This window comes from Amborella trichopoda, chromosome 6, assembly GCF_054954075.1.
Source record: "Amborella trichopoda isolate Santa Cruz 75 chromosome 6, AtrichopodaSantaCruz75HAP2 v2.0, whole genome shotgun sequence".
NCBI lineage: Eukaryota > Viridiplantae > Streptophyta > Magnoliopsida > Amborellales > Amborellaceae > Amborella > Amborella trichopoda.
Genome location: NC_142341.1, coordinates 46676754 through 46701898, shown reverse-complemented (window position 1 = coordinate 46701898; position 25145 = coordinate 46676754). Strand labels below are relative to the sequence as shown.

At 35.8% G+C, this 25145-nt stretch overlaps 1 protein-coding gene across 4 annotated transcripts in view; it reads right to left on the bottom strand.

The window, feature by feature from the left end:
- AUG3 (HAUS augmin-like complex subunit) overlaps positions 1 to 24565 on the bottom strand; it is a 32342-nt gene extending 7777 nt beyond the window's left edge. For 2 of the 4 annotated variants that reach the window (XM_011627873.3, XM_088868756.1), the window contains exons 1-12: positions 24068 to 24564; positions 23302 to 23338; positions 20885 to 20988; positions 19514 to 19709; positions 16766 to 16832; positions 16321 to 16424; positions 15834 to 15918; positions 10088 to 10145; positions 2792 to 2923; positions 614 to 683; positions 324 to 381; positions 186 to 241 (exon numbers count right to left, since the gene is read on the bottom strand). In XM_011627873.3, coding sequence (XP_011626175.1) covers positions 186 to 241; positions 324 to 381; positions 614 to 683; positions 2792 to 2923; positions 10088 to 10145; positions 15834 to 15918; positions 16321 to 16424; positions 16766 to 16832; positions 19514 to 19709; positions 20885 to 20988; positions 23302 to 23338; positions 24068 to 24243 — 1143 coding nt within the window. In that variant the 5' untranslated portion in view covers positions 24244 to 24564. Of the gene's footprint in view, positions 1 to 185; positions 242 to 323; positions 382 to 613; positions 684 to 2791; positions 2924 to 10087; positions 10146 to 15833; positions 15919 to 16320; positions 16425 to 16765; positions 16893 to 19513; positions 19710 to 20884; positions 20989 to 23301; positions 23339 to 24067 lie in introns of those variants that run through there. The other 2 variants (XM_088868755.1, XM_088868757.1) reach the window with 2 other exon arrangements.
- Between the last annotated feature and the right edge of the window lie 580 nt (positions 24566 to 25145).

The window sequence follows — 25145 nt, the reverse complement described above, 5'->3', positions numbered from 1 at the left end:
AAATCTATTTTATAGATGCAGAAAAACCATTTTCTAAAGGTTTTTTCGAGTAACAGAACAAGATTCATTAGAGGAGGTTCAGTGCCTAACCATCCCAAAATAGTATCCAAAGTAATATGGTCAAAATCTGAATATCATTGTCACACAGTACTCTTAACACACAAATGCCAGGCACAAGAACAAACCATTTTTTGTTGGGTCATATAGTACTCTTGACGCATGACTTTTAAGTCATAATCACCTATAAATCAAAGTAAGGAAGTTAGTCAACAGAAACACTATTCCTTTCTCATATCAATTTACCAACTCGTAGCATGCGGTACCTTGCAATATATATGTATCTTGGAGCTGAGCAAGCTCCCAACAGAGGGAGGGAATCGTCTGAAAGAAAAAAAAGCTGTCACTTATCTCGACAAATAAAAATATAAACATTTCGAAAGAGATGCTGCAGGCCATAAAACTATCAAGAATAAGCACAAAAACATCAGACTTTCACTTGAGAATGTTCAACATATCCCAAACATCTTAAAGACAAAGGCACAATAACAACATGGCAAAACTACAAACCCATGTAAATTATGAAAACAGAAAACAACTTGAATGATTCACAGACCTCAGACAACAACTTTTGCTCCATCTGATATAGAGTGGAAAGCTCTCTTTCAAGTTCATTATGTTTGATCCTGGGAGGTCAATTCTAAGGCATTAGACAGAGAAAATTTTTTGGAAAAAATTAAAGCCGCCATTAAAACATGCCATGGGGTACCAAACAAAATGCTCAATGAAAAGGTAAACTACGAGTCCATGTCCATAAAAAAGGGAAACCTATGATTAGCCACAGATGTATTTGTCCGTACTCCATGCATACATACAAAATTCATAGAACACATTATTATAACAAAAGGCCCCCAGGCTGATTACAAGGTTCTAAAATCGTAATAGAGTGTGCTTAATTGTTTTATGTTCTGCAAAATTCCAAATAAAGGAACCCCTGAAAGTCATTTGGGGCCCACAAAATAAACACCGAAGTATTTGTATGGAAAATATTGTTTAGTACACCACAGAAATTTTTCATGGGGAAATGTATATATCCCTCTGCTTACACATAATCTATAGAAGATATCAACTTTCCCCAAAGGAATCTGCTGCAGCTCCCTAATAAAAAAAATTTAATGTATCCAAATCAACACAAATTTACAAAGAACATTACTAAAAAATCCTTCTAATTATTAAATTGAGTTCACAAGATTTCAATCATCATTCCCAACCAGAGCTTAATTTTTACAAATTACAAGTTATTCAACTACTGATGTGTCTCACACAACTTACTGCTTCATATTTAATATTTTATCATGTCTACGCAAACTTAATATATGGATAGACATATGTCCAAACAACCACTTTTATGAGACATGCGAAAACATATACCCATCGTGGCACCAACATGCACGCATACAATCCCTAGCAGACATACCTGCAGGCACACATGCACGCATACATATGTGAATACAGCTACAGGTTCACAAAGTTGCAAATATACAGATAGATACACATATATATATATATATATATATATATATATATATATATATATATATATATATATATATATATATATATATATATATATATATATATATATATCACCAAATGTCTCAGTACAGGAAAAACAGGAAACGTGCTACTTAACAGATGACTTAGTGGCTAGCGCAAAGTTTTCATGAAATTTCAAGAAATTTCATCAAAAGCATCAAGACAATTCTGACACTTTGTCAGACAATAGGAAACAAGTGTCAAGATAAGTATTTTCACAACTATTTGTGAACATATTAGGATTTCTGGAGTCACCTTGCCAGGCATCTAAGGCACATCTAACACCATAAATTAACAATTGCAAACAAAGGTACATTTGACACCATTATGGTGTCCATATCAACAAAAGTGTACCTTTTTATATTTTGGAAATCATTATTACGCCCCTGCCATTGGTGAATGAACAGGAATCCTAAACAGTGATTAAAACATTGCCGGTACAACTCGGGACTCGCCCAAGTCGGACTAGATCGGGAGCCAGGCGATTCCAGGTCAAAGAATCCCGAAATCGCCCAAATAGCCCATGTTTAGATATTTTTTAATTTTCTTTCATAAATCCTCCCCAGTGGGACTCGAACAAGCCCGAGGCAGAACGGGTGACTTGAGCTCGAGACCCTGGCAAGCCTGAACCCCAAGTCCACTTTTTTAAACACCAATATCAACATAACACAAGCTCAATAGGAAGCCAGAATAGTTGAAGCCTTTATTATGTTGTACAGCAAGGATTGGGACAATTTTCAAGCTATTTTTTATTTCAAATTAACAAGCAAGATATGAGGATCCAAAACTTATCATTATCTCCTCTTCCTAGTAATCATTGACCTCTTTTACAGCTACATCAACTACAATAATATCAGAGAAGATTATGTTTCGAAGTTTAAATATATGAAATCAGGTTCCATGTTAATAGGAACAAGGATGACTGGAGTGACTAAACTAGATCATAATTGATATCATCTGATCATTCAACATTATCCTGTTGAGATCATTTTCTGCAATTAGCAGGGAATATCATGCAAAACCCAGACAATTGAGTATTTCCCAAACTTATTATGCACATTAACATTTGCAATTGCTGGGTTTGAAGTAATCATACAGCATTACATCTGTACAAGAATTTATTGATATTTCTTTAGTAAATTTATACATTCAAAGGGAAACAAAGAAAGAAAAAGAGAAGGAACAACTATAAACAAACCGTAGAGAATTCAGATCACGATGAATGTGAGCTTCATCAGATGTAATTTGAGACTTGAGAGCCATGAGAATGGCTTGCTGCTTTGCATTCTCAACTTGGGATTCCACCCATTGTCTCTCACTTGTTCCAAATCTGCAGACATATGCCACAACCAAGTGATGGCACCTCATGAATGTTGAAAAATTCATCCTAAATCATTAGGCATTAGACATACATATGCATTACACCAGCATGCATATCAGTTCATACGGAATAACCAACAAGCCAATGACATTACTCTATTAAGCCATGGATCTTACAATTATATGATCTGACTTCTTTTGGAACACATAACATAAAATTTACATCATACAAACATTATATCAATGGAGCAACAATTAGAAGTCTAGATGAAGCATTTGACAACCACAAAATAATCATCTCACCATTTGGTCACATGTTTTCCAAACCAGTGTTTTAAAATCGCCAGGTCAAATTGGAATGACCTGAGCCTACCTGGGAATCGTTGGGGACTATCCTGGTTCCCTCAAATATATTGGGAACCATGAGGTTTCAAAAAGAACCAGACGGTTCTCTGACAGAAATGGCTAATTTTGTCAAGAAACAGGACGATCCAGCTGGCCAAATTGCCTCATTCCCACTTTTTTAATATTTTACTTCTTTTTAAAATTTTATACTTTACTGTTTTCCCATCTTTTAATAAAAATGGTCCCACCCACAGCCTATTAAACTGGGCAATCACTGACGAAGTTAAGTTCATCTTGCCCTTGACTTGCCTCCTTTTATATGCCCCAATCTCCCAAACTCTGTCCTAATTCCCTGATGCGGATTTTTCCTTTTGTTTTATAAGAGAATAATATGCAAGAACGACTGTCCATCATCATGTTTTAAGCTCATCTTTATTACAACTTGATGATTTTAAAATGTATCCTCTTCTTTTATAATCTTCATTTTTTCTTGTTGATTTTGTAAGAGAAATAATGTGCAAGAACAACTATCCATCATCATGTTTTAAGCTCATCTTTATTACTACTTGATGATTTTAAAATGTAGTCTCTTCTTTTATAATCTTCATTCTTTCTTGTTGATTTTGTACATTATTTCTTGCCGATGAGTACGTGACCTATAATAATTAGAATCCAAATGACTTAAAATACTATTGAATTTGTCATGGCCAGGAAATCGACAGTAGATTTTATAGATGGCATGTGTTGAGGAAGCAAAAAGATTGATTTACATCCATTGGCAAATAACATACTTAGGGACATTTTCTATTTGATAATCTGGGATCCATATTAAAATCATGTATGTACTGCCATAAAAGAAGAGCATTTTGATTATAAAATTTCTTAAAACATGATGATCGATTGTTGATGCTTTTTATAATCTTTATTTGAAAAACATGATGATTCATCGACTTTAAAAATCATCACGTTTTAATTTTTAAGTTCATCTTTAGTACTAAAATCATCCTTAGGACAACCACCAACGTCAAAGTGGCCTTGAACAAAATAAAAAAGTGCCCCATTGTCTGATGTGAAATATTTTAAATAGAACTTTTACATTTGAGATATGCAATTCATATTGGTAGGTATGCATCCAAAACCAAAACAAAATAGAAAAAAAAACATAATAACAATAATACATTAACTCACCGAATATAAAACCCTTCTTTGAAGATTTGTGTAACATATACTATATAGATTTATAATTGTCATTAATAATAACACTATAGCTTACTAGCATCTAAATAAAAGCTTGATAATGCAGTGCAACTACCATAATTATAATTGACACTAGAATAACACAATAGGTTACCCCACCCTCAATACCAGTGCTACTTACCTATTCCTTCGATTCTCACTGGCCGAAGTCGTGCATAATCCTATGGAAAGCTTCCTTAGCAGCAACTTTATGGGTCCTTTGGCTTGAAAGAAATTCCAGGATTTTCTGTGGAATTAAAAGTGAAGTCCCAGCTCTATTTCATAAGTTACTCGTTGGTAATCTTTTAGGCTTCCAACCACAGGGATTTCGTTGGAGTCTCGGCTGCTACCTTCCTTCACGACTCGGAGAATCTCACATACCTTATACCACCTCGGGTATTAAGAGCCAATAATTGGTTGCCTCCCCCGGTTGGTATCGTCAGCTCAATTTCGACGGATGCTCCCTTGGTAACCCAGGCCCAGCTGGAGCCAGTGGGGTCTTTCACAACCATAATGGCAATATTTTGGCCTCTTACTAAGATCACCTAGGCCACACAGACTCTCAGTTTGCAGAGGCTACGGCCCTTTTGTTGGGCATTAAGAAGTTCAACCTAACCTTGGGTTCGTAGTTGTATGTCGAGGGGGACGCCAAAAACATTATTTCTTGGGCCTCTGGAAAGGCCACTCCTCCTTGGTACCTTGCCCATATTTTTGACGAAATTGAGCATATTTGCAGGGTTATAGATGTCTCCTGGACGCATATCTAGAGGACGTCAAACAACTTCACAAATCTTCTGGCCAAGGACGTCGCTCGGGCCCAAGCTGAAGCCCCCGTATAGATGCGACTTTTTGTTGAGCTACTTAGACTATGGTTTGGTCGCTAGTCCATCTCCTTTTTTGCTCTGGACCTTTGCTCTTCATTCCTTTTGCACAATTTATCTCTTGTAATTGGGCGTTTCCTATAAGCCATCCTTTTTGCACAGTTTATCTCTTCTATTTGGGGGTATCTTATTAGCCCTTCATTTTTTGTACAGGTCCACTACTAGGTGGACATTTTTTGGTTGAGAGACCTAGTCAGTGGGTACTCTCGACTCTTACTGATGTACACTTCTTCTTTTAGCCATACAACCTGTTAACTTCCTCAAAAAAAAAACTATCATAATTATAATTAATGAAACTATAGTTACTATTGTTGTAGTAAATGATTTATTACATTGATTTAATCATGGAAACCTTATATTAAAAGTATTTTTCATTTTGATTTCACAAAATTTTTGGTCAGCCAAATGAGCATGATGTGCGTATGAGGGGACTCTAAATATTGTCCATGTACAATCTGCTTATTGTTTCTTTCTAATATAGTAGATTCATTCCGTTGTTGTAGTCATGGAGCTCACCATATGTGAGTGTCATTTAGTGAAATGACTCGAATTTCAAATCACTATATTGGTACATGATAACAATATAATTTATTGATAATTGGATGCTCTTATAAATCCATTTTATTGCGATGAGTTGCGTTTTAAACTTCAGTTTGACTGTGAAATGAATGTAATGGGCAACAAATTCTCAGACATGAAAGATGTTCTCAATATTTACTGTTTTTGTCAAATAATGAAAATCCATAATGCAACACGGCCATTTTTTTTTGGAAACCTAAAAAACTAAATTTCAAAGAAATTTAAGCAATTTTTTTAAAACCTTTTAAGGTCAAATCGGCCCGAACTGCCCAATCCACCAACCGAGATCGCCAATTCGCTGATCTGGGCCGGATGACCGATTCACCCGGCCGATCCAGGTTTCAAACATTGTTCCAAACGATTGTATTGAACCTGTTTGAGTCACTACAAGCCCATCCTATAATTTAGCAACTATCAAGCACAAAATGAACCTAAAATTCCCATCTACTAAATGCTGTACATAATTCAGATATCATCCATCTTACAGTGTAATATTTATTAGAAAACTGTGATAAGAGATTCCAAATACAGCCCTTTGCATGTGCTAAAGTTCCATTTCATAACGTTCAGAAGTCAGTCAAAAAAATGTTGCGGTAACACATTCTTCTATACAAATGAAAAATACATCTGCAAATGCGGAAAAGGAAGAAGGTTTTTGTAGTATCAAAAAGGGTAAACATGTTGAGTAATTCATTTCTTGCTACATTTCTTTTGAGCGACTCAACAAACCAATCTACAATTCTCTTAAAATGATTGACACAAACACTTCACATCTTGTACAAGGGTTCACACGGTTCCCAAATTATCAATTACAAAAAGGATATTCTACCAAAACAAAACGAACTCCCCAAGACATTTCCTCCAGCATAACAGAGACCCCAAATTTTAACTAGTTTCATACATCTCCATGAAGATATCCATGAAGATATCCATGAACACCAAAACAGTATACGGACCACAACAAGACCTGCTCCACATCATTTAGCAATACCTTCAGAATCACCCAAGGCCATGCCATGTCTTGCTGGAAACCTGATGTGCATCACTTTGTTACAGCTATTAATATCTGAGCCTCAAAAGGCCATGGGGCATATCCCTGACACTGGAAGAAGCTAAACTGACTTGGTAGCTTATTCAGAAACTTTGGAATATGGCGACAGGATCATTTCAATCAAACATGCCATATCCAATGAAAGGGATATTTATTTCCCCAAATTTGATGAGCACAAAACTACAAAAGCAGGTGTGCCTTATAGGATACTCAAATTTTTACTGTGGATGAATGGATAAACAAGCCAAACTGACAACCAGAAGCTATCTAAAATTCAGGAATGCCCCTCCTGATTTGAATTTAAACAAACATCCTCTCCAGAAAGAAGTAAACAGCTGAATTCTTATGAAAGTAGAAATTATAATAACTAATAGATTGTTATACAGCATCTCATAAGCAAATTCCAGACCACATGCCAGAGATATTACCTCAAACCCATTATGTCTGCACCAATGGTTTAAAAATCGGATCGGTGACCAGGATCGGGCACCCAAAAAACCGATCCGAATCGGCGAATCGACGATCCGGATCGAGAATCAGGTGAATCAGTCAGAATAAAGCTTAAAAAAAATCCGAAAATATTATTAAAATTCATTATAAATATTGTTTTTTAGAAATTCAAGAAAAAATGTGGGTACTCCATTACGAATTTTCATGTTTTTGAATGAATATGCGAATATTGATATGTTCTTTCCCTGCATGAACCGCCATTCAGCATTTAATTTACATCACACAAAAGGATAAACATAGAATTATCATGGAATAAGTATATCAACATACATGGACTACAATAAAGCATAAAATTAGTAACATATGATCTAAAAATAAAATGATAGACGATGTTATTGTTCTTCTTGGTCACGCTAGTGCCATTGATTGAATTCGTTTAACAATTCATTGATTCGATCTAAAAACGAATCATCGATATTAGCAGGCGTCTGACTATTCCCAAATCCCTGAGTGTTAGTGTTTTATTGTGTTCCCAATCCAATATCCCCGAAGCTTGTCCATCCTTCATGCTCACCTGCACTGTCGTGCTTATCCCTACACTGTTGCTGTTGGGACTCGATATGTGAATAATATGGCTGGGATAGGGTGGCCTCAAAATCATCATCTCTCTCATTTTCTCTTTGAATAATATGGATTAAAAAAAAAATTAATAAATTTTCAAAAAAATCGATCATGGATTAAAAAAAGAAAATCACAAATTTTCAAAAAATTCTATCATGGATTACAAAAAAAAATTCGATCATGGATTAAAAAAAAAAATCACAAATTTTCAAAAAATTCTATCATGGATTACAAAAAAATATTCGATCATGGATTAAAAAAAAAAAATCACAAATTTTTAAAAAATTCAATCATGGATTACAAAAAATTCGATCATGGATTACAAAAAATTCGATCATGGATTACATAAAATTCGATCATGGATTACAAAAAAAAAAAAAACATAAAAAAACAAAAAATTCCCTTGTGGATTACAAAAAAAGAAAAAAACAATTCGATCGTGGATTACAAAAAATTCAATCATGGATTACAAAAAACTCTATCATGGGTTACAAAAAAAACAAAAAACAAAAAATTCGATCATGGATTACAAAAAAAAAAACAAACATTTCGATCATGGATTACAAAACATTCGATCATGGATTACAAAAATTCTATCATGGGTTACAAAAAAAAAAAAAAAAACAAACAAAAAATTCGATCATGGATTACAAGAAAAAAAAAGAAACATTTCGATCATGGATTACAAAAAATTCGATCATGGATTACAAAATATTCTATCATGGGTTACAAAAAAGAAAAAAAACAAAAAATTCTATCATGGATTACAAAAAAAAAAAAAAAAAACAATTTGATCATGGATTACAAAAAAATCGATCAAGTATTACAAAAAATCTATCATGGATTACAAAAAAAAAAAAACTAATTAATTAATTAATTAATTTGTTACGTACTGGACTCGCCGATTCACTGTACGGACTCGCTGATTTCGTACGGTGAATTGGCTAGTCACTGTGCAGAATCGTCCGGTTCTCTCTAGAACCGGACGATTCCCGTTTTTTCACTGATTCGAACAGTCCATGGCGATTCCCGAGTCGAACCGGGCAAGTCCGGTTCGACTCGGCGTTTTTTTAAACACTGGTCTGCACCATGCTAAAGGAATCATAAGTCTTGACGGCTAAAACCAACATAAGTTAGGAGCAAGGACCCCAGTTGATAATTTTCAAGGTGAGGGGGTGATATAAAAGATTTACCACGATAGAAAATCTACTGGTCGTAATATGTGTGCATTTAAAGTTACATAAACTCCCTAGGAGGAAGAAAAGGAAACTGGTTTGCCCCAGTATATAAAGGAAAACCACAAAATTTAGCTGAGACTAAGTATATCACAGCAAACTACTTTTTGCGTTCCAATCAATCTTGTAGAACACAAGCATTACTTATATGTGCGTTCCTGCAGGTTTTCATGATTGATATAACCTTGTATATAATGGCCATCATGTTATGTTGGACTTGCTCCCAATATGTGACGCAAGACATTTCTCAATATTCCCATGTAATATTCATCTAGCCCATCTCAGGATCAGCCATGTCATTTTATTTCATGCTTCACACTTTAAAACCCCCATAAAAATACATTATCCAAAGCTGCCAATTGCCCACCCCAAAAAAACAAACAATAGTTGATTTTAATACAGTTAAGAATTCCATATTTTGTTTTCAAACTCCAAGATAAGGTGTTCTCAAAAAAGAATTTCCAGTTAAGGCACATGAATGATCAATTAAAAACAAATATATCTCAAAAGTTGGCATTTCATTCATTCTCATGGCTACTTTAGGGAGTACCAACTCATCCCAAACAATGCCCCCGTGAAGCTCCACAGCAGTAGACTCTTGATTTTGGTGCAAAAAAAAGGTATCCGACTTCTATCAATCTAAGTATTGAACTAAATTCATGTACTGCGGAGGTAGCTTATGCAGAACAGAAAATAAACAATGGACAGTATAAAGACCTTATGCTTATTGAAATTCACTCTACATGAAAGAGAAGTGTTCAATATGAATTACTTACACTGAGCGAAGCCTTTGCAGCTCAGCAACACGGTGACGATAAGTTTTTTCTGAGTCTCCTAGAATTGTAAAAAGATTTCTCTATATAGTTATGATGGCCATGTAATCAATAAACTTTAGTACAAAACATTTCATAGAATGAGACAAAGCAAGCCCAAACTGCATGATCAAGTAATGATTAAAGTGCCCAACCCAGCGACTGAGCATGATGGCTACATCATTAATGTAACTACTCAAGAAATGATTATACATCAAAAAAAAAAAAAAAAACGTTTACTCAATAAATGATTCCAAATAGCTGGACTTCATCAAAATTTTAAAAGCATGAAGAATGTTTTAACAGATAAACTACTTAAAATTGGTAAAATATTGAGGGAGCAATCAACGGAGAATATGCAACTCATCATTATCTGCATAAGATAATTGTAACAAAACATGAGGTTCACAAAAGAAGGGACTTATCAGCCTATATGTCCAAATTTTTCTAATCCCTTAGCCATAAACAAGGCAAGCCAATATGTAAATAGATTCATCCTTTCAATACAATCTGGAACAAGAACTTCAGCTAAAATGGATGCAAACCATCAAGCGACTACATCCCAGAGGAAGTGGTTCACAACAAACATGTTCCAGTAGGCAGACTAGACAGGAAAACAAACTAATGTGTTATCTACATCTGGTCATTGTTATTATGTTGGTTTAATATTAGTAGCTTAAGAGTAGTAAGAAGTAAATTTTCAGTTTCCAAATATAGCCATTAGGAACCACTAAGATATGGTCTCCACAGTCATGGCATTATGTAGATGGATGTCACCAATAATGGCATATTTTTTACCTTTATGTATGCTTCTGTACTACGCTTATGTTATATTTATGTAGAGCCCATAAAAGGACTTCAGTGTACCACATAAAAAGTCCTAGCCATTTTTGAGGATGCTACAAATATAAAATATATGAAATGCTGCTGGAATCGCAGTGGTTCTGTCCAGTTTCTTCTTTTTTTTGGTCTTGTTTCTCTCATTCAACATTGTTGAGTGGGTCGGCACCAATCCAACCTTTTCTTAACAATTAATCTATTTAACATGGTATCAGAACAGTGATCTTACACTGCTCAGCTTCTATGCATCGGAATCTAGGGCTTGCAACATTGCTATAGACTGACAATGTCACCTGCTCAAACACCTTTGAAATTTAAATTTGTTGAGGGCTTGGTATCTAATCAAAAGTTCTTTTTAAGGGAAAGAGGGATTTCACCAAGTTCATAGGGTTTTTGAAAAATACCACTTGTTTGAAGCTGGATAATGTCAAACCATAGTGGATCTTCATTTTGAGCATTCCAATAACTTGCTAGAACTTTGATATCAAGGTAGCATCTGGTTTATGTGCTATCTGAATTGTTTATCCCTGCTCTGCTTGCCTAGCAGATGTTTTGGGGTTGTCCAACACCAATAGTTTTTCCCAAACGTTATGTATTTATGACTCAGGCTTCATGAATTTTGGAGTTTTCTTTGTAATGATATTACATTTTTAATGACTGGCATACCTATTTTCTAGGTAACTCTTTCTTGATCTCAACAATTTTTTCAATTATCCTTTTTATTTCAAGGATTGTAACCACTTTTCTCCTTGTATGATTACCAAATTGGATGGAAGAAATAACTTATCTTGGGAACAATGAATGCAAATTGGCTCATTAAGGCGATATGGAATGGATCGTATACATGAGACACTGAAAGCCCCTAGTTCTACAAATCCAAAATTCAGAAAAGAGCTTATGATGCAATAGTATGCAGACGACAGAATGCAACTAATTCCTTGAGGCCTTCTTAGAAGAGGAAATGGCTCCACCTGTTGTGTTTCTTCTGCTCCCAGTGAATACATCAAACCTATCCCACCCAATCTGATCCCATCTCTGCTCTCAACTCATCCCTTTCTCTACCATTTCAACCCCCCCCCCGCCCCCCAACCCTGCGTGAGGGGGGGGGTGGAGGTGGACTACTACCCTGTCTTCTTGATCAATGTCAACTATAAACCTTCTGCTTGCCCAACTACATCTTCCCCTTCCCACTGTGCTCCTGTGAATCCATGGTAACCCCCCTTGGCATATATTCTCAAACAGGGTCCCCATTTCCCAATGCTTCAAGACTCCCTTCTTTGCCTGTGCAATTTAATGACCCCTACACCTCAGCCCCCAAACCTCTGGAAAAGAACGTTGAATCTAATATTGAAGTGCCGCATCTCTACCACAAATGCTTCGAACTCATGAAAACAACATGCAGCTCTAGCCATCCCACTACTCCATCGTCTAAACTGCACAACCCTAATCAATGCTCCACCAACCTCATAACCATCCCCATAACTACCGTCAGACCTTAAAAACCAATTGTGAATCAACATGTAGCCTGCCCATCTCTATTATACGGTTATACCACAACTACAAACACCTCATTGAGCCTTAGAGGGTCTTAAACATCAGCGTAAAAAATGTTGGGCAGAAACCCAAGCCACGACAACCTAACCTCTTAACTTCGAATACCGTAACCAATCTCTTAGTCAGTTGAGGCATCCAGGACAAGGTCTCATCCACATCCAAGGAAATTTCCTTCAGAAGAGAGTAAATTTTATCAAGAACTCTCCGATAGCTGTTTTTGGAGCACCCAAACATGACTGGTGGAAATTTCAGAAATGGGTTGTTTCCATCTGGAACTCAAACACATCACCTGTTATCCTCTGATTAGGGGAGCACATCTACTCTCTTTTCCCTCCAAGGATACCAGGGACTTGAGCATCAGCCAGCAAAGATCTATTCTTCAAAAGAGGCAACCTCTCCTGAAACCTTGGGGTCCAGAATTCCCAGGTCCCCAAAATCGTAGAAAATGAGCCCATGTACAGGTTATCCTTATGAATGCCTGTTACTTGCTACCTGAGATTTTTGTGGAGGCTTCTTGAAACTGTACTAAAAAGACTCCCAAAAGGCAAGTGGAATGAACTAAGTTACCATGACCCGCCTCTTTTTGCATTTTTTGTGTGTTAAAAGAGATGTGGAATGAACTGAGTTACCATAACACGCCTTCATGTGATCATGCAGCTGGTCTTGAAAAGCACATAACAAGAGTCAAGAGTAGAAGAGTGTCAGGCTTATGAGCTGCATGTAGGTCCTGATCAGAATTCAAGTTTGCTGGGAATCAAATCTTAGATCAAGAAAAACTTATTTATTCTTTATGCAACTTAAATTGTTCTTCAAAGTGGAGAAGGGAAGAAAGGTTCTCACCTGACAATTGCAGTTCAGCTCCCTGCTCTGGCAGCAAATAACAAAAAAATCATTTTAGGTGGAATTCACGGAAAAAGCCAAGCTCAAGGGCATCCCAACTAAGAGAAGCACCCAAATCAAGAAAAACTTTATTGCACCTACTGCAAGAAGGATGGCCACCACAAACGCAAGTGTTGGTCTTCACATGGTCAACTTTTCCACTGCTCTTACAGACACTACTCATACTAATCCTACTATTTTGAGATTTTTCAATACCTTGGAGAACATAACAATATATCTTCATCTCCTTCTTAATTAGTAGGTAACTTGCTTACTCTTCTCACTAGCCCAACAATAAACTGGATTACTGATGTTGACCATATGACAAGTAAACTATAGAAACCAAATCATTATCATCATCTATCTTATTCCAAAAATACTTGTCTTGTTGATGGATCAACCACCCTAGCTCTCAAAGTCGGAAATGCAGATTTGTCTGCAGTTTTTTCTTTTTTATCAAATGTTCTCCATGTCCTTTCATTCCCTGCTAATCTTCTCTCTATTAGTCGTTGAAAAGACGTGAAACTTTTCCCTAACCATTTATCCTCCATATTGTGCCATTCGAAATCTGAGAACTAGGAATAAAAATAGATGAAGGCAAGCAGTCAAGTGGAATCTACTAGTTCAATAGAAAACCTACGTTGTTCACAACGACAAGGATGGGAAGAACTGGAGAAGTTATGGCACACACATTAAGGCCACCCACTAAACTTTGTTTTACATTCTTAACAAAAAGTGATCCCCTTTTGGAGGGCTTTTTTAACTTTCCAGAAATTGAGGATTGCTATCTATCCCAAGAGTATTTGAAAGAACTCATGCACAAAGCAAGCGAATGTAACAGAACATGGCATAGCCACTTTGAACATAAAAGGGAATAATTAGGTTTATTGGAATTACCTATGCTCTTTGGATCTTACATTATCACGTAACATGTTTAATAATTTTTCTATTAAAATACATATTAATGGTAGGAACACATTGTCCTTCAAGTGATCCCTTAACTGAGCTCTAAAATCATAGTTTCTAAAAATGATAACTAGAATCACATCAAGCATCACCACATTTTTCAAGGATTAAAAATCATCTGCTCCAACTGATACAAAAGAGGATAAGGTCATTGTTTCCAAAAATGCAGAGATGCTTAAGGTGAAGATCCTACGTTAGAAGTGACAATTTATTCTAGTAAGCCAGCAAGCTGACGATTATTGAAAGAAACTCTTAATTCCGGTTCAGAAAGATTGCCAAGTCCCACGGACAGCACATAGTACATTTCAAGACTGTGTTTGAAAGGTAACGAATGGATGTGGCATTAGCCATTAATTGAACCAAACCAAATGTTCGGCAAATTGATTGGTTCATTTGGTAACTAGCAAGGAAGTTTTAGGGTTGTAGATTTTTGTCCCCATGAAAAAGTATATTTGTTTGTTTGATATATATTTCTTCTACTCCATTTAAATCATCGTCATCGTAACCTTTTCCCAATTAATTAGGGTCGGCTACACGAATCTCAGTCCGTCATTCTGTTCTATTAAAGGCTATACCCTCAGTGAGGCCATAAGTCTCCATATCCTTTCAGACAACTTTCAACCACGTCTTTTTGGGCCTACCCCTTGCCCTTTTCAGTCCTTCCACTTGAACTAACTTGCACCTCCTAACAAGTCTACTCTCTCTCATCTTATCGCAGATTAGTACCACACCTAAATTCTCCTAAATGGATTCATTTCGAATTCTATCCTTTCTTGTCTTGCGACTTATCCATCTCAACATCCTCATCTCCTCTACACTCATTCTATGGGTATATTATTTTTTGTCTGCCCAACATTCCGTCCCGTAGAGCAAAACTGGTCTCACAACTATCCTAAAGTACTTGCCCTTCAGCTTCATTGGTATGCGGCGATCACATAAAATTCCAGTTGTACATCTCCACTTTACCCATCCAGCTCGAATTCTGTGTGTGACAACTTCCTCAATCTCTCCATTTTCTTGGATTATCGACCAAAGATATCGAAAGTGCAGTCTTTTTTGTACTTCCTAACGTCAACATTAACTACTTCCTCGTCTCTATTATTATTACTAAACTTGCATTTCATATACTTTGTCATAGTCCGACTAATTTTAAAACCTTTGGATTCCAGAGCACCCCTCTGAAGTTCTAACTTTGAGTTGACTTTCGGGTCTCATCAATCAAAACGATGTCATCCACGAACAACATGCACCACGGTACCTTATCTTGTAGGTGCCTAGTTAAGTCACCCATATTAACTTTTTTAATCACATGAGCTAAGATAAAACTAAAGCATAAAAAAAAGGACATGTATCCTCAAATTAACGATTATGCATTTGCAAGAAAAATAATAAAGCAACCAAAACAACTGCTAAGTAAAATCAACAAAATTTACAATAAAGCAATGTAAAAAGACAAGGGACAAAAGAATACCGCGTACGAAGTTATTTGTGATATCATCAAGACTCACCCAAGAACATTTGGATTTTCCCTCTTCAGCAACTAGTCGGAAAGGACCCTGATTAAGTGAAAAGAAAATGAGAATACCATTAGACTGTAGTTTTTTAGTGAGTCAATGGGGAGAGAGCCCCTACCCTTGATAGGAATTGAGCCTAGGACGTAGCGTTGCAAATCGTCAAGCACTAACCAATTAAGCCGAGCTCTTTTCCTACCATTAGACTATAGTTACAATGAGTATATTCTCTAGCATATGAGCATATGAGCATACAATAGAGAATATGCTCATGGATTCCTTGCATTAAAGTAATGAAGTGACTTTCAAAATCACAAATGTTCCAGTTATTGGAGAAACAGAGGTAATGAGATAAATTGTTGTGCCAAATTTGTCCTTGACATGGGTTACAAACATCTTGACACTTCTATAAGTAATTAACCAAAAACTATCAGAAATAAGCAATACCGCTTCAAATTGTTTAACAAACCACTGGTTTAGCTCCTTTGAGCAAGCAGAATCTCCCAACAAGTATGAGCGAAAATCACCATAAGTCAAGTAGATACCATCCTCTGCACAACTCAAATTGACAAATTGAGCACTATTAAATGAGGTATTGATTCCCATTCAAGGCACAAATTCCTAAAAGTGAAAGAATGAAGCAGTTCTTAAGAATCCAAGTTATGGAAAGCAAAGTTCCCGATCAACAACTTAGGCCAAAAATAAAATGAAATACAATGGATTAAATCAAATGTTCAAATGAATCCCTACTTAGATAGTATAAACCCAGTTGATGAGATTGCAACACAATCTTGGAACTTCTTAGAATAGGAATCATTGGAGGGTCAATTGATTAGTTATACAGTCATTTATGTTCTTCCAAAGTTCAAGGAACAAAAAAATGAAACTGTACCATCTCCTGAATGGTAGTGAGCCAGCTCCCGTGCAGATGAAGCAATTTTCTCCACAACTGCATTCATCTAATAGCAGGACAACAGAATTGTAGAGCAGACGAATTATTGTGGGATTGAAATAATGCCCTATAAAAATTTAAAGCATCACACATCTCATGGAGATAAATACAACAAATGTGATATTCACAAAAATATAGTATCTGCAGAGAAAGTCTATGGCATTAATATCATCATTACCAACAATTTTCTTTCCCTTTTTTTTTTTTTAATGTTGACAACAATAATTTACTCTCTTACTGGTTGAAAATATATATCAAGAACCGTTACGTATCAAAATAAAATAATATAATATAAAGAAGCAAGGTAGATTAGGAATTTCAGATTATCAGTCATTGCATATCCTCATCTTCACAAAAGTAAGCCATTATACACTTACGTCCCAGCTTCATAAGCCATACGAACAAAATCTTCAACGTTACCAGTTTCTCTCTTAAGCTTTTGCGATTCTCATACATCATTATACATGCATTTGAAATCATCAAAGTTTCCAATTTCTTCCTGATTTTTTTTAAAAGCAATTTCTCCCTTCCTACATTCAGGATGTGAATACATCTTTGAAGAACTATTTCCACACACTTTTCTAAATCCTTGTGTAAATTAGATATTGCACTAATAAAGTAGCATGTTTGCAAGGTGTTACAGATTAAAAAAAACTACAGCTTGCAATTTCAGGTCACTCCTGATTTCAACAGAATAAATAAGCACAACCATGCCAGCCCAAAACCAAAGCATGTGAAGCCAGCAGAAAAAGAAAATATAACACATAAGGTAATAACTTCAAGGTTAAGGAAAACGTTTATATAAGTGTGAGGCTCTAAACAATCAAATTAGGGCGCACCTAAAAAATTTAACTAGAAGAGGTTGTTTTGATGCCCAAATATCATCAAATTGATCATCTCGACCTCAAGATGCATGGACATGAGAAAAAGATAGATTTCAAGTTTTGGAAATAGTGCACCTTGTAACGCATTTTTGGACCGTCAATTTTCAAGATTTCAAGTTTTCATAGATCTGCTCAATCTATATTATTTTTTAAGCTTTAAATTGTATAATTAGAGATGAAAATATATTTTAAGGCTATCACAAAGATTTCCAGTATTGAAATCACATTTCTCGACACTATTTGAAGGTGCACTTTACTTTGATTGTTTAGAGCCTCGGCCTTATACAAACCGCCCCCCAAGGTTAAAAAGTGATTCTCCTTGCAATGAATCCAATAGATGAATAACGCAGTGCACCTTTAGTAAGGACAACCAAAAGTAGAGACAAGAATCAGATCACATGTAACCCAAAGAACAAGAATCAGATCACATGTAACCCAAAGAACAAGACCCAATATCTTTTTAGTGTCCACCAATTGACTCAAAAGAGAAAGCACCACCAAACTTGGTAAGCAACTACATCTAGTAAGATACTTCTAGAGCAAAGGTTATCATAGAGAAGCATCTCATCTATCATTCTCAAATGTAGTACGGCTGTTCCAAGAAGCAAAACCTTTTTTTTGTCTTTTTACTATCCAAAAAGCAAGACCTTCAATAGAAATTTCAGGTAGCAACCAACTAGGCAAATTGGGTGATTTTTGTCAAAGAATAAATTTTGAACTATTGAAGGCATGAATAGGAGTCCCACTTGGTAGGAGGGTCTTCTACCCAACAAAGCCCAAAAATACTGCAATATGCAGTTGGGCTGATGGGCATCACGTGCGAATCTAGGCAATAGAAGACAATGTTTCCTATGAGGATTAAGGTCTTGAGTGGAAGGTTTCCATTATTCAAGCTCCGAAAAGAGAAGGTGGCTGGAATAACTTTCAAGAAGAATCTATTGACATGGTGGCATCCAGGCATGGAAGTGCCAGCCAGGATTACAATGATGTGGACCTCAGCTAAAAGCTCCATTGTTGGGTATCATCGACATTAGAGACCATTTGCTCTATGTATGGGAAGGTTCTGGATGTCAAAGTGATAGTAAGGAAAGACATGTCTGAGGCAAAATTGAACAATGGGCAACCAACAGCGCAAGCACACAAATGGAATATAGTACCCTTGACCGTTTCGGAGTATTACTACAGGGCATCACAGGAAGACAAAATCCAACAAATAAGATTAAAGGAATTTATGGCCATGAGTTGATGTAAGTTATTCAATGGTATATTCAGTTGTTGTAGACTTGTAGTCGGATATCGAGGGACATTCTGAACTTAGTATCATTGAAGAACCTAGTTGTTTAAGCTTTGGACCAAATAGTGGAACAGAAAGATATGATGCTAGAGAAAAGGAATCTAGGATGAACCTAAACAAGATAGTAGGAGACAATAAGCAACAGTCCAGGGAGTGAACCAGGTAATTATAAAAGAAAAGGAAAGTGCAGCTTCCCTTTCATGACCTGAATCCTTGGGACATTCATATATAAGGTGCCGATCCATGTGATTCCGATCCAAACTGTAGAAAGGTTGACACCAACATCTGCAAACAAGTGAATCGGGAGCCACAATGTGTTGAACTCGGGCTATAAATTGTGTTAAGTAGATTTTTAGTGCTTGAAACTCTCACCATATGCATTGAATAAAATGTAGCAAACAATGACATTGTTTTAATTTTAAAAGCAGGAGAAACATACATGTATTTTGTAGGTTGATGAAGAAAACAGAATCAGATAGAGTGACTGAATTTTTGCAAGTGAGATGGTACCTCCAGATTCCTAGCAGAAAGTTTCTCATCGACCAAAAGAAGTTCACCATTTATAGTGGATGTTGTTGCAACTCGTGCTCTTCTCCCTTGTATCAAACCTGTAGCTTGGATGGTAAGTAAATCAAGCTGAGATTGCAAACGCCTAAGCTGTTTTTGCAGTTCCAGAGCTTCCTCTTTATATGCCAAGGTGGCATCCCTGGATGAATACAAGACATCATTTGTTAAATAGATATAGAACCCTTTTTGTTGGTAAGATTTTCAGATCAATAATAACACATCTACCAAAGGAAGAGCACTTCATCAGTACCATAAGCTAATTTAGGTGTAACCACTGGAGGTTTCTAGTGCATTATACTAAATACTAAGAAAAAAAGTTCGACCAGTTTTAAGGAGGCCAAATAATTGGCAAATACACAGCCTAAAATGGGTGTTTATACTTTACCAAGGAGTATAGCAAGTTAAAACCAGTGTTATGAGGAGTCTGATCCAATCAAAATCTGTCCCATCCAGTCCTCATAACTATGACTTAAACTATTACGATATGTTACTAAAGGTCTATTAGAACTACATAAATTAAACTTATCCATTTTATGTTAATAATGCCCACTTATCAAACCAGAAAAAAAAAATAAGTCAATAAATCAAATATATATGTCCAACATATCAAAGGACACTCCAACAATAATAGATGTGCGTGTGCATACATATGTGCACACACATGCACGTGCGCGGACACAGACACATATACATAATAATGTATTTGAAATGAATGTTTTGTATGTTGATCCAAATAAAATAGAAGTAAACCAGGAAGTAGCAAACACATAAAACTAACGCTGCTCCTTGGTAAAGATCTGCTAACATAGACCTATCTCTGACAATTCCAAAGGGCACATGCTAGAAGTAGATTCGAGCATTTAACTTTCAAATATATATTCACCAGAGCTTAAAAGACTTGAAACTTTATTGAAATTTATAAACAACTAGCTCTTTTTTCAGTAAAGTATCATATACAGACATTTGGACTTCCTTCAGTGTATTAGCATCTCCTTAATATGCTGATATTAAAATGATGGACTTTAAATTGAGGAACAACACACCCCAAAAGTACCTTGCTGACATCCATAGGTTGGGGTGGTGCAAGAAAAACGGTAAAAACATAATATACAATCCCTTTTTTTTTATAATTTCAGAAACATTCTCTCCTTCTTTTTTTGACTAAGTAGTGAAATAAACAGCTAACTTCCACACAAAACAAGGTAAACTGTCACGAAGCAATGCATTCAAAAGCCATTTGATTAAGTCTAAAAAACCTTTCATCATGCCAAAAATCGACACAGATCAAAGAGAAATTGTGGAAACAGTGTTTACCTAATTTCTTTTATTCCTTCTTCAGCACCTAAAACTGCCTCTTGATTGTTCCTTCGACTTGAAAAGGCTGAAATACTATCGTAGGCAAAGTCCAAATCATCTCCCTGAAGAATTAAAGTCACTAAACCATTAGGGATATTCAACGAGGATCCAAATCAGGCATATAATTGTCAAGACAATAGTACAAATTGTTCTGCATCTGTCCCATTCCAACAACTTCCAAATTTCAATTCATAACAATTATAAAGTATCTCCATTTCAATGAACCCCATAAAGAAATAAAATAAACCACTTAAACTCATTTTCAGAAGCAACACTGATGCCTATATATCCCTCCTTACACCATGATTATCAAGACGACAGTTATTGATTTAGCCAAAATTGAAAAAAAATGCCAGGCTGCGCCGAGGCAGTGTTTGTAGGGTTTTTTTTTTTTTTTTGGGGGGGGGCGAGGGTCATGGGGAGGGGAAAGTCTAGGCGCCTAGACACTAGGCAAGCGCTCTCAAGGAGCCCTGGAGACAATATAAGCATATATGTGCACTTCAAACGTACATATATGCATATAATTGTTTCATTTATGTATATTTAAGCATTTATATTTATTGAGTAGGATTTCTGTTTGCCACCTGACACACCTATTCATGACATTCCCCTCTGAAATCCATCTTAAATATAATTCTAGATCCAAATTTTCAGGGATCATAATATAGACATAATGAAGAAAAAAGAAAAAAACAAATTTTAAAATTTAAAAGTGTTTTTCTGTTTTTTGCATCATTTACTTTTAAATTTTGGTCAGATCCCCTTTTTCTAACATCCACCTTAAAGATCAACATTTAATGGACAGGGAGAGCAAGCATCCCGTGACTCACATGATACTTTTAAATATTTATTTTAACTATGCATATGTGTGTCTCTGTGCGTATGATGTATATATATGCGCCTGAATGCACACATTGATATCATTGACCAAATTTCATAATTGTAATAAACCAGTATTCACTTAGTAATCTAAGGTTAAATTAACAAAGGAGAAAAGTTTAAAAAATATAACATTGATAGTTATATATTTAAGTTAATAACTCTCAAAAAAATATATATATATCCAAGATATAACATCAATAATTATATATTCATAAACTAAAAAAAAAATTACTCAAATATTTAATAGCTGAAATGAAATACAAGTCTACAACCTCGAGTCCATAATATATGGACATGAATCTCCACACACATTCTAAAGTTCCAATTTTCAAACCACGACACACAGTGAAAGTCATAAAAGGAAATTGATAAAAGAGAAATTCAAAATAAAATGATAAAAGAGAAATTCAAAAGAATTTTAAAAAAAAAAAGCGAGGTTTATAGTGATTTCTCAAACTTCGCAAAAAAATTTAATCTCAAAAAAGGGGAAAAAAAAAATTCTTGAATCTAAGGGCTTTTTTTTTGTGGTGGGGAGGGGGGCACAAAACTAGTCACAAACCAACTTTAGTAAACTTGGTCCCCTAGGTGGGGGCGGGCTGGGCCGGTCGCCTCGGTGCTTGGCAGGCCATTTTTTTTGAAAATTGGTTTAGTATAATATTAAACGAACCCATGAGAAACTTGAACAATTTTCAGATTACATAACTTATGGTCATAAAAGTGGACATCTCATGAAGTTTGAAAAGAACTATCGTGAATATCTTATCAAGCTACCATTTACCAAAAAAATAATAGATCTTAAACTAACTCCAAATTTTATGGCGGTTCATAAAGGAATTCATGCTCACATCTTGGACAGACACAGCTTATATTTTCCTATCCAATTGAGCATGAAAAGATAAAGGAACATCTACTTCAATCAAATTCAACATGACTATAGATATAATATGATGTAATAAATCCACTGTAGTGAATGCATTGTCTTGGATTGACATTTAGTCTAGGAAAAGCACAAGGATCATAGTCCTTTTCTTGGGTCTGAGGTGTGATTCTGCACACATTTTGTGTGTCAACAAGCGTGTGAGGATATGGGTTAAAGAACTGGGCTTCAAGATTTATGTCCACGATCACCCTTAAAAATACACACAATAATCAACCACTATTCGTACCCTACATTTCTATCCTATGTTGGAATACTTGTCTATGAGAATATAAAATATCAATCTAGGAGCATAACACCAATGTAAAAATTAGTTAGGTATTCGTATAATTCACCTCAAAGTTGGTAAGGCAACCACGACTACGCACATAAAATCTAATAGACATAGCAACGAGCTTTAGTTAATATAATATAAGGAAATTGCCAATGTTTTATTAGCAGGAATAAATGATTAACACAATGAAGTATTTGCAGGAATAAATGATTAACAAAATTAAGTTTTTCAACATGTTCTGCCCTAGAAGAAGAGAATAACAGGGTAGGTTTCCAGTAATACCTCCAACAATTTTCCTTCCTGTACAAATTGTTCATACCTGCCAAAAGAAATTTGCAATAATTAAGACCAAGCAATATCAACGCAAATGTCATAAGGCAATAATGAAAAAGTCAAGAAATGAATTGGAAATTAGATGACCATACAGTAGAAAAAATCATGCAAATGAAACATTTGATTTTCCTTCTTTTTTGTATTTATGTAGCATAAAATGAGGGGAAAAAATCTTAAGGATTTAAAGCTTAGATAAAATAATTGACAGCATCAGTTGCCGTATAACAGAATATTAATCCCAATTATTCATGGCCATTCCTGTTGCCCTAGCTCTAGGCATGCTTGGCATTGCAAAAGATCCCTATTTGAATTAGGCAAGTCAACCATATCCTATGGTTCCATCTAGTAAGGAGATATCAGAAAGGAGATGGAATGACAAATTACGGAAATGGCACGCAAATTACATAGTACCAATTGAAAGCAGTAAATTGCAACGATTTGGAGCAAAGAGTACGCTCGAGGGACAGACATTCAAAAAGCGGGAGAGGATGAGAGTGAGAGAGAGAATACTAGATTTCTCATTTCCGACTAGGAAAATCAAACGATAGACTGCAGGATCAATGCAGAGAGAGAGAGAGAGAGAGAGAGATTTAGGATAACCGTCTACTAATCCTACGAATCCAATCTCACAAATTGAGCAAATGAAGAGTGAGATCAGACATCCAAGCGTCAAATATTTGGGTAAATATGCATACATAGAGAGGGAGAGACTTACTGTGCAACTTCAGCAGGTGAGAGGACATTAGAGGGGCGAAGATTGGAGCAGATCCAGTCAAGCAAAGGACGCACCTCCTCATACTGAAATGGCCATTCAAAGCTATCCGGATCGAGCTTCTTGTAATCCTCAAAACCTAACTCTTCCAATACACTGCAAAGCTTCGCCCCACTCATCTCCTCTGCGATAATTATTCTCAAAGGCTTCTTCCTTTGCAGGGTCAAAATAACCTCAATCAAACTTTTCTCTGAGCATCGTCCATGATAAGAGACTAAATTAGGGTTTCTAAGAGTTCAAAATGCAGCTTGAGAAGCCTGAAAAATAGCAAAAACTGAAACAGAGGTTTGATTTTATGAGTTGGGTGCCGGCTGTTTCTTTTTCTATATTTTCTTTTGTGTTGTGGGCGTTTGAAATGCACGGGCTTTTAAGCAAAAGGAAATGAAAACAAAGTTTTGCCGCCCTCGTACACTGGCTTGCGCCCGCACAATACGATCCATATGGCCGTAATAAGAATATCGTGTTATCACTGTCCATTCTTAGTTTCAACGGCGGTGAGGTAGTGGGACCCGCTCCTGTGCCTCTCAGTTAATTGAACGGTCATAAGTTTAGGCCACAGTTTTTACGGCCTAAATGGATCACAATATATTTTATGAGGAAATTTATCCAAGGAAAAAGTTTATACATAACAAAGGCTCTAAACAATTAAATTAGCGCCCACCTCAAAAATTTCACATGGCTTATTTGTTTTTATGAAAGTATTTTTTCAAATTTTGAAAAAGTTCTAAGATTGTTTCACACTTTTTATGAAAAGTTCAGAAACTAATCTTTCAACAAAAGTTCCCGTTATTTTATTAAAAAACGAAAAATTCAGTTCCTAAGAGGATTAGGAACTTAATCTTTCATCACTTTTTTATTGATCATTATTCGCTATGTATAATATAAATGAGTAATGATCCGACGATACCCTCTCACACCTATGTGTGTAGGACCTCAAATGATCGTCATTAAATTTGGCATAGATCTCTAGAAAAGTTATCATGTGGGTGTGGGACTTGATTTTTCTAGAGATCTGTATCAA